This window comes from Gekko japonicus, unplaced genomic scaffold (assembly GCF_001447785.1).
Source record: "Gekko japonicus isolate JY-2015 unplaced genomic scaffold, Gekko_japonicus_V1.1 scaffold2914, whole genome shotgun sequence".
Taxonomy (NCBI): Eukaryota; Metazoa; Chordata; class Lepidosauria; order Squamata; family Gekkonidae; genus Gekko; species Gekko japonicus.
The window spans coordinates 69,432-80,218 of NW_015165912.1; the positions used below are offsets into that span (position 1 = coordinate 69,432).

The 10,787-nt window shown below is 46.2% G+C and overlaps 1 protein-coding gene across 1 annotated transcript in view; it reads right to left on the bottom strand.

The window, feature by feature from the left end:
• Nucleotides 1-10,787, bottom strand: part of SLCO4A1 (solute carrier organic anion transporter family member 4A1) — a 43,071-nt gene that overhangs the window by 7,702 nt on the left and 24,582 nt on the right. The window contains exons 7-8 of the mRNA XM_015411396.1: nt 3,847-4,012; nt 456-628 (exon numbers count right to left, since the gene is read on the bottom strand). Of these exons, the coding sequence (XP_015266882.1) occupies nt 456-628; nt 3,847-4,012 (339 nt within the window). The remainder of the gene's footprint in view (nt 1-455; nt 629-3,846; nt 4,013-10,787) is intronic.

Below are 10,787 nucleotides of genomic sequence, written 5' to 3' on the forward strand. Positions count from 1 at the left end.
GCAAAATCCTGTGTCCCCGTTTAGCCCTTGGGGGTCCATTGTTCTGAACTTGTGAATGAATGCAGGTTCAGCAATCTGGCATTGTGATCTCCCCTTGAGGCTTCTCTGTTCAAGGACTGCCACTCTTAGGTCAGCAATGGAGTGATGACCCAGAAGTTTAAAGTGTTCTCTCACTGGGTTTTGAGTGTTGATTCCTTCCTCCTTCTGTTGTCGCATGCATGAACTGATTCTAAAGTATCAGGTCTGGTTCTCAGCGGTGGGTAGATAGGTCTTAAATACCACTTTTCAATAATAACAAATAAAACGATGAACAGTAGTTGCAGCCGGATGCAAAGTACCGCTTTTCACTTTGCAGCCAGTCGCAACAATTGCTCATTATGCTATTCTTTACCATCGTTATTTTGTAATCACACTGTAACAGGCATCGACACGAAGACTGGGTTCCTCTTGCTTACCGTAAAGTAGCAGTCAGGGCAGGAATACTACTGAGGAATGTGAAGATGATGACGACAAACACAAAAAGCAAGAGAAGGGTCCGTTTCTCACAAGATGAGGAGCACTTCCCCGTTGTAGCAGAGCCGGGCACCATGGGATGGCTTCCGAGAATGCAGCTGCACTCATGGTAAACCTTGGTGGGGAAAACACATCAGAAGTTCATAAAGGAAGGAGACATCCGCTTTAGGGAATTCCACGAAGCTAGAAAGGCAATGACACAAAGTTAGAGATGCCACCGTTCTTCCTATGCTGAGGCCTGGTGCTCAGATGCAAGAGAAGGGGGTGCTAGAATTTTGGAACATACCATTTCTCATGACAAGAGATGGATATTTTTTTTTTTTTAAAAAAAATTTTTCACACACAAAAAGTCTCCCTGCAAGTGGAAAATTGAACGGAAGGGTGCAAGTCTTGTTTTCTTTCTGCTGGGCTAGTTTCCTATTGTCAGACTCAGACTGTAGTTTGTGAGTGGCCGAGTGTGTGAACAGCTCTGGCGTAGTGGCGATGTAACTCTTCCTAAGATACCTCCCTTGTCAGGGATGACCTTGGAGCCTAACTGTGCCTGCCTCGATGTTATAGATAAAGAAACTGTATATTCACAGGAGGGGGTGTAGAGCTCACGAAAGCTAGATTGTGGAGTATGATTGGATGTAACTGAAGGGGGGCCCTCGTTTGACTTGTCTATATCTTTGGATTCTCCCGCCAGAACCTCAGTTCTGACACAGTACTGGTCTGGCCTGGAACATCTTTATTTCTCAATAAACAAATCACTGCCAGAGAGTGTTGTTGAGAGTAACTTTGTCCAGGGGTCTGACACCGATTTGCAGACTATTTTATGTAGGGAACAGTGTCCCCCCTAAGCTGAGTTAGTGTGAGCTGGCTCACAGTTTTTTAGCCTCCGGCTCACACATTTTTGTCTTGGCTCAGGAAGGGATGGCTCCAGAGCAACCTAATTTATGCAGCAGCCAAATTGCTCACTCACAGCTTTAATGCCGGTAGCTCACAAAGTAGAATTTTGGCTCACAAGACTCCAGAGCTGAGAGGGAGCATTGGTAGGGAAGCGTTCAAAAAGCCTGCAAGCGACAGTGGTATGGTCTGTGCTACTACCTCGTTCCCTCTTTGTTTTGCTGCATCTCTCAATATGTTTAACCCCTCTAAAGCAGGGCTGCTAACCCTGAACTAGGAAATTCCTGGAGCTCTGGGGTGGGTGGGTGGAGCCGGAGAAGGGCGGGTGGGGTTTGGGAAGGGGAAGGCGCTCGGTAGGGGTGTGATGCCATGGAGTCCACCCTCCGAAGCAGCTGCTTTCACCAGGGGAGCCGATCTCCAAAGCCTGGAGACCAGGTGGGATTCCAGGAGAACTCCAGGCCCCACCTGGAGGCTGGCAAGCCTAATCCGAAGAGACGAAGGTCCCTTCCAATCTGATACAGGAAGGAAGGAAGGAAGGAAGGAAGGAAGGAAGGAAGGAAGGATGGAAGGAAGGAAGGAAGGAAGGAAGGGCGGGCCAGTAGCTTCGGCGATGCTCCTAGTCCAACTGAAAGCCTTAATTTTTAAGTCCTCTGGCTTCATTTTGAAGTTGTAAAATTAAGTATAAACTCGCAAAATGCAATACTTTCCAAAGGTGGTAGGCTAATGCTGGCCTTCTCCAGAGGCAGCGTCTGCACTGTGTAACCCCACCGTACCCCCAATTTCTGTATGGCAGCATTCTCTAGTAACTGCATGGTCCTTTGGTGCCTCCTCTTCCCGGCTGCTGCTTCACAAGGCATAGAACAAGAAGAACAAGAACAAGAAGAACAACAAGAACAAAAAGAAGAAGAAGAAGAGGAGGAGGAGGAAGAGGAAGAAGAAGAAGAGGAAGAAGAGGAGGAGGAGGAGGAGAGGAGAGTGGATTTATACCCCACCCTTCACTACCCAAAGGAGTCTCAGAGCGGCTTATAGTCTCCTCTCCCTTCCCCTCCCCACAACAGACACCCTGTGAGGTAGGTGGGTCTGAGAGAGCTCTTTTTTTTCTTTTTTTGTTGAGCCCCTGGAAGGGATTTTTTTTAATTGATTTTTTTAACGCTACAAAAAACTACAACAGAAAAGGGGGAGGGCAAAGCTACATAAAAGGGAGAAAGTAAAGAACCCACTACTGACTAAAAACCCAAGAGAGGAGATCCTCTAACTAGCTTTTTTTTTTTAGCATCCAAACTTATCAGCTTTGTACTTATGAACTGTGTCAAACTTTTAGAACTTTTAACCCTCCCCATTTACATTTAATTGCCCAATAACAGTGCCCCCCATCATCCCCTGGAACCAAAGTTCTCAAAGGCACAATTCAGAGTCCTTCAGCCTTTACTTCTTCTTCTCTCTTTTCCGCAGTTTGTAGGGACTTTTCGGGGCTGCTGCCCCCTGCTCAGACAAAGAGTCCTTGCCAGATGAACCAGTTTCCAGCTCGCCGCTGGACCTGCTGTCTTCTTCTTTTTTCTCTTCCTCTGACCTTCCCAGCTGCTCCTTTAGAAATTCTTGAGCTTTAAGAACAGAGTCAATCTTAACCTTTTAAAGATCGTATTTCAGTTGACTCACGTTCATAGTTGGTCTTCCGACCCCGCTACATTCATCATTTCTGACGCCTGATCTCCTACGCTTGACCCGGCTAGCTTCACTTGTGCCATTTGGTCTCTCGGCTGGACGAACCACTGGAGCAAGGGGGAGCCTCGATTCTCTGGCATTCAGCCATCGAAGAGGCTAACCCCTCAAAGCTCCTTGACCAGGGACCCTTTGCCGGGCCCCTGGGGGGGGTTAACGAGTCTGCTCACCCCCTCCCTCCACCAGAGCACAGAGACACCCCCGGGAGGTCCGGGAGGTGAATCTGGGAGCGTGCCGCCATCAACCGGAAGCCCGAGAGAGCTCTTTTGAGGACTGCCCTTGAGAGAACAGATCTGAGAGAACTTGTGACTGACTCAAGGTCACACCAGCGGTTGCATGCAAAGGTGTGAGAAGTGGGGGAATCAAACCCGGTTCTCCCAGATTGAAGTCCATGCTTCTAACCACTACACCAAACTGGCTCTCTCGACCCAACACACGCACCACCACCGTGACCCTTTGAGCGTCTGACCCACCCCACCCAAAGCTTTTAACTCCATCAGCCTCTGCAAACATTGTTCATAAAAACTAAACTAGGAAAGATTACATAAAGGAACTTTTACCGACAAATCCAAGGGAATATTTGCTTAAGAATTTCCCTCCCTTCCCAGTTTGTTTGCGCTCTAGTCAAAGCATGGCTAAATGTCAAGGCAGGCTTAACGGTTTCCATATAATACAAAGGCCATAGTTGTAGATGCAAATCAACCCCCCACCCCGTTGCTCACAACATACCTTTTTCCCGTTATTCTGATTGGTCAATACTCTCTTGCATCCTCCATGGCAGGGTGAGTAATACATGATCCCATCACTTCCGCACACAGGGCTGTATGTTTCCCGTAGACAGTCGCACTCTGTATTGCAAGGGGCGGACAGGTTGAGACGACCTTCGGGCAAGAAGCTGAATGGGACATAACACAGAGAGCAGATATCAGACTGGTTATCTCTTGGACTGGGGCTCTTGAAAACTCTGAGCCCAGCCCTGTGTCCACAGAATATCCCAGAGAATTTGACACAATGGCATTAGGCCTTACTCTCAAAGAAGAGGCAGTCTGTTGTAGTGGCTAGAGCTGCCGGGCTCTGACTATAGAGACCTGCGTTCAAATCCTCACTCAGTCATAAAGCAAAATGGGTGACTTTAGGCCAGTCACCATCTCTCAGCCTAATCTGCAGTTCCCAAGAATTTGGACAGATCTTGAATTGCAGAACACCATCTACCAGTCAAATATCTGAGTGTGAGTAGTAGTAGTAGTAGTAGTAGTTGTGGCAGGACATCACTTCTGGTTTAAAAAAAGGAAGTGGCATAGGGTACCTCTAGGAACTGCTGGGAACTCTATGGCACAGCTACAGAGCTTCCGGCAATTCCTAGAGCTACCCTATGTCATTTCTTTTTTACCAGAAGTGATGTAGAGCTGCAGCTGGCACTGTGGGTTTAAATAAATAAATTCTGATGGCTTGCTGGTACATTTCTTGGTTCTGGGTGGAAATGAGAGTCCAACTCCTTTTGCTCTTATACAACACACATATTTGCTTATGTCATTGATGTCACATGATTTTACGTTAATGCCTTTGGGAAGGTGCCTATTCTGAAGGTCTAGGATTAATTTTGGATTACAGTGTCCTAGACGTCTGTGCCACGGTTCCAGGCTCTCTTCCTTTCATGTGCCAGGTGTACCTGTTCACCTACAAGTCTCAATTCATATACTTTTCCCCTTTTGGTTACCTCTTGCATATACAACATTGCCTTTGCTAATAGTACATTTCTTATGTCCAAAACATACAGCTTCTGGCAATTCCTAGAGCTACCCTATGTCATTTCTTTTTTACCAGAAGTGATGTAGAGCTGCAGCTGGCGCAGTGGGTTTAAATAAATAAATTCTGATGGCTTGCTGGTACATTTCTTGGTTCTGGGTGGAAATGAGAGTCCAACTCCTTTTGCTCTTATACAACACCCACATTTGCTTATGTCATTGATGTCACATGATTTTACGTTAATGCCTTTGGGAAGGTGCCTATTCTGAAGGTCTAGGATTAATTTTGGATTACAGTGTCCTAGACGTCTGTGCCACGGTTCCAGGCTCTCTTCCTTTCATGTGCCAGGTGTACCTGTTCACCTACAAGTCTCAATTCATATACTTTTCCCCTTTTGGTTACCTCTTGCATATACAACATTGCCTTTGCTAATAGTACATTTCTTATGTCCAAAACATACATATTGTTGTCTAATGCAGACACACGCAATAAATTACAGCTTGATTCAGGTATGCATAGGACATCTCCAGCTTCATTTAGGAAATTTTTGTGAGGTCTATTACAGCATAAAGGCCCAGTACCTGTGCTCAGGGGTCGTTTCGTAGAAAAAGAGCTAGGGGAACTCATTAGCATAACTCATTAGCATATGCCCCCCCCCCTGACATCACCGGAAGTGTGTCATAAGGCCACACACCCCGTCTCCAACGGTCCCGGCCGCCAGCGGCCTTGCAGTTCCTCTGCCGAGCCCCATGAGGGGCCCGGCGGTGGACCTGCAAGGCTGGCGGAAGTGCAAGGAAGCCCCGCGAAGGCCCTCCCTGGCCCCAGGAAGGCAGGGGTGGGGAGAGGCAGGGAGGAAGCAACTTACCCTCCCTCTTCTCCTGCCTCCTCCTGGCTGAATGAGGGCCGGAAGTGGGGTGGCCGGAAGCAGGGGGCGGGGCTTTGACATGTGCCCCGCCCCCCGCACCTCACCCGGGGGAACTGCGATCCCCCCCGAAATGACCTCTGCCTGTGCCTTGAATTTGCATGCATTCACCATTAGCAATTTTTATTTCTCCTTTCCCGCTTTCATTAAGTTCATCAGAGAAATCTCTGCAGTCTGTGCCACTGTCTTTTAGCCACTTAAAAAGGTAAAGGTTCCCTTGCTCGAAAGCCAGTCGAATACGACTCTAGGGTTGTGGTGCTCATCTCTGTTTCAAAGCCGAAGAGCCAGCGCTGTCCGGAGACGTTTCCGTGGTCATGCGGCCGGCATGACTAAACACCAAGGCGCACGGAACGCTGTTACCTTCCCACAGAAGTGGTATCTACTTGCAATTTCTTCCTTTCGAACTGCTAGGTTGGCAGGAGCTGGAACTAGAGACGGGAGCTCACTCAGTCATGCGGCACACTCGGGTCCCGAACTGCTGAACTACCGACCTTCCACAGCCTGCAGTTCAGCGTCTTAACCACTTGAGCCACTGCAGCTTCTCTTTAGCCACTTACTCTCTTTTTAGTCTAATTCAGCAGCATCATAAATAAGGCTTTCTGGTCAATTAGTAAGAAACTTTTTCCTCTGTGTACTGCATTAGGAACCTCATGCTTTTGGTTTTTAAAATTGCCTCTCTGTTTGTTTATAGCCCGTGTGCTGTTCCTGTGCGTCTTAAAAACTACCGTTAGTTGGCGGCTCTCTACAGTCTTGCAAAGTGGCCCCTTTTGTTGCAATGAAAGCGAGACAGCAATTAGTTCTTCACTCTTTCTCTGGGCGGGACTTGCTCTTCCAAGTTCATTCTAGAAATATGACTTGAGCTATCCGGTGATTCAACTTCAACAAGCCGTTTTGAAGAGAAGACGAAGAGATTGGATTTATACCCAACCTGCTACCCAAAGGGGATTTTTATTATTTTTTATAATACTATGAATTTTTGAATGAATTTTATTGTTACGGCGCTTAGCCAGCAGTATAAAACCATAGGAATAAAAATAAATTACAATGGCCTAATAATAAAATTTCCAAAGTGCAACTAGGTACTACAAAATAACATTGTACAATCATTTTGGTCACTAAAACCAGACTTAAAATTTATAATACTACATAAACGACAAGGAAAAGAAGGGAAGGGGAGCTACAACTCAGGAGAAAGAAAAATAACCCACACTAAACTAAAAACCCAAGAGTAGGAGATCATTACCCTGTAGCTCTTGAAGGACAGGTAAATTGCCAGGAAAGGAGGAGGAAGAGGTTGGAATTATACCCTACCCTTCATTACCCAAAGGAGTCTCAGAGCGGCTTACAAACTCCTTCCCCTTCATAGAACAGACACCCTGTGAGATAGGTGGGGCTGAGAGAGCTCTTTCGTGAACTGATCTTGAGAAAACAGCTCTTGAGAGGGAAAAGCTCTGAACACAGTTCTTTTCGTGCCTGATTGAAAGTTTTTGCTTCTTCCTTTTGGCTTTGACTCTGCACATTCACAAACACAGGGGAAAAAAATCTTCCCCTAAAGTCCCAAGCATAAAATTTGCCTTTTTTCATCATTTAGATTAAAGCCACAGACTGCTAGGTTTTCAAACACATTGTCTGTTATGTAACGTTGTTTTGCAACATTTTCTCATCCATACTCCTTTTGATTTAAAACTAGTAAACCCAACAGACTCTTCTAGGCTCTTAAGCATTTCTTTTGCTGTCTGGGAGTTTTCAGACGTGAGAGTCTCACTGTCATCCGGAGATCCCATAATAATGTTCTTGGTAATCTCATTTTTGATCATCCAAGAGTCCAATTCCTTGCCTTTCACTGTTAGTTTTTCTTGCTCTAGGCTTCCAGTAGCTCCTTTTGCTTCAAGGAGTATATGAAATCTTTTAAGCCAGCTTCTATAGTTCTCAGCAGTAAGTTTTGGGAATCTCCAAATATCTGCTCAATTCAGCCATTCTTATCACAGCAACGTGGAGAAGAACAAAGAAGAATTTTTAACGATAAACTCCCCCCCCCCCAAGGGGATCTGCTAATCAAAGACTTTAAGTCCTTTTTAAAAATGAAGCTTAATCTAAGCTTCTGATAGACTCTGGGACCATAATTTATTGGGTTAAATGTAAAAAAAAACCCCCAAAACCACTTGACTTGGAAGAACAGAAGCTTTATGCCATATCCCCGATCGTTCACGTTTTAAAAGGAAAATGCTGTCCAAACAAATTACAAAGATGACCTGACTCCAATGGTAACAATGGTACCTATAAAGCCCTCTATGGTCTAGGGTTGCCAACCCCCCCGGTTTGCCAGTGGTCCACCCACAGCCACCCATCTCTCTCCCTTTAAGTGTGTGGAACCCGTGTTTCCTCCTAAGCCCAATCTCTGCAAGCTTGCAGGGAAATGCCAGCTTCGTGCTCTTAAAAGGGAAATGCGGCTGCTCTTAAAGGGGAAACGCCGGCTCCTGCATTTAAAAGGGAAACACCGGCTCCTTTAAGTGCAGGGAACTGCCGTTTCTGGAGATCTGGTGCACGGGCAGTGGGGGGGGGGGAGCGGACGTCCCCAACGTGACGTCATCATGTCGGGGATGCCCCGCCCCCTCCAGGAACGCCCCCAAAGTCCCCCGCTGGGGGTGGAAGATGGACTTGGCAACCCTACTATGGTCAGGGGCCTGCATACCCGCGGGACCACGTTTCCCCACATGTTCCCCAGAGAGTACTTTGTTCAGGGTCGCAAACTCTCGTGGTTGTCCCTGGCCCTAAAGACGCCAGGCTGGCTATGACCAGGGCTAGGGCCTTTTCTGTTGCAGTTCCATGCTGGTGGAATGAGCTCCCCGAAGACATCAGGGCCCGGCGGGGTTTACTACAATCCCGCAGGGCCTACAAGCAGCGTTCCCTCTCAGATGAGTTAGTGCAAGATAGCTCACATTTTTTTAGCCTCCGGCTCGCACATTTTCGTCTTCGCTCAGGAAGGAGGGCTCCAGAGCAAACTGAGTTGTGTAGCGGCCAAATCGCCGGCTCACAACTTTAATGCCAGTTGCTCACCAAGTAGAATTTTTGCTCTCAAGACTCCACAGCTCAGAGGGAGCATTGCCTACAAGACGGAGCTCTTCCACCAGGCATTCGATTGAGGAGTCGCATTTAATTGAATGGTCCACCGTAGACTTAAGAGCCTACGCCCTGGAATCTATCACTGGCTGCCTGTGCTGTGCTAGTACTTGGCAGCTGCTTATAACAACTATTGCTGACTGGATACCCATTATGGTGTTATTAAAACCGTGTTCTCGCCATTCTGTATTTTGCACTGAATATGCAGCACCTAATCTATGTGTTATGATTTTTTAAAATAATTTTAATCTGTTTTAACTTTTAATGTAAGTTGCCCTGTGCCTGCTTTGGCGGGGAGGGTGGGCTATAAATCTAATAAAATAAATAAATTAAATAACACAAAGAGAAAGAAATTCAGGTGGGTCACCGTGTTGGACTGAAGCAATAGAAGAAAGTTGGAGTCCGGCGGCACCTTTAAGACAAATTAAGTTTAATTCTGGGTATAAGCTTTTGTGTGCACGCACACTTCATCATGCACACTGTTGTAACTCTCGATCAGGCAGCTCTTTCTTAACCAGTGATTTCAGTTTATTGGAACAGAACAGAGCACAACACAACACAACACAGAATAACCCCAATTTATATACAGTTGGGAACTGGCTAAACCACACCCCTAGAACCGTAAGGTCCAATCATGAGTGACTGCGTAGGACCAATAGGATTTGTTCCCGCCAAAAGCCATAGTTTTCTCTGATTGGTCCATTGCACAACGGCAGCCAATCAGGCTTCTGGTTTTCAGATACTGAGAGTCTACGGAGCTTGTGGCTGAAGCTCAGGCTCATTCTATAATTCAGGCTCACCATATAACACAATACATAACAGACATGAAAGCTTATACCCAGAATTAAATGTTATTGGTCTTAAAGGTGCACCTGGACTCCAACTTTGTTCTAGAGAAAGAAATGTTACCTACAGAAATAGAAGCAGATCTGACATGACATATTCATGTAGGTTCATTTAATTTATTGCGAACAGATTAAAAGGTTAACTTGCTACAGCTCCAAGCCCATGTAAAAGAGAAGAAGAAGAGAGGCCCTATAGAAGATGACAAGCACAAGGCAAAAGAAATGGTCAGAGAGGCTCAACACCTAACCAATGAGAAGCTGGGATCAACTTCCAAGTGTACCTGAGCAGAGAATTCTCTTAACCCTTTCCCTCCCAAATCCGCTTGCATGCAGAGTTAACAACATCCAACCAATATGAAACAACAAAATCTTACGCTGGTTACTGTCAACAAGAACATGACTGTGGTAGTGTAAGGATCTAGTGAGCATGATTACGCTTGACATTTAAAAATAAATAAAGGCTAGTGTTAGTCACGCCTGAGTTTTCCGTTTGTTTCTTCCCCAGGCATCGCCCAGGAGACAGCGTTGTCGCAAGGATTACCTTCTGTCGTACATCTCTGTGACTCCCGCCATGGGCATATTGGGGCAGTCCACAAAAAAGATGAAGATCGCCAGCAGACTTGACAGGGTGCAAAACAGACAGAACTTGATGATTCCCGAACAACGGAGCTTAAATTTATTCACAATGAACCCTCCAAGGAACGTGCCTCCGCCTCCAGCAGGAACCACCAGGTAACCTTCCAAAGAGAAAAGAAATAAACAATCCTGAATGTTGGGATCAAAGGGCGTCTCCCTCTTTACAATCTCCATTAAAACAAAACAAAAAAAGTATAACCTGCTGTGCTTAAGAGGATCCTGAGAAGAGTGCCTGTAGAAAAATGCAACATTGTGTGGTTTCACTGGATGAAACACAGGAGATCAAGGAATGGATCTCCCAGGGTTTTTATGTTCAGTTAATATTGGTGTCGTGAAGATTAAACTGCACACACACACACCACATACAGTGCTATAAACCTGACAGGGAAAAGGCAAGCAGG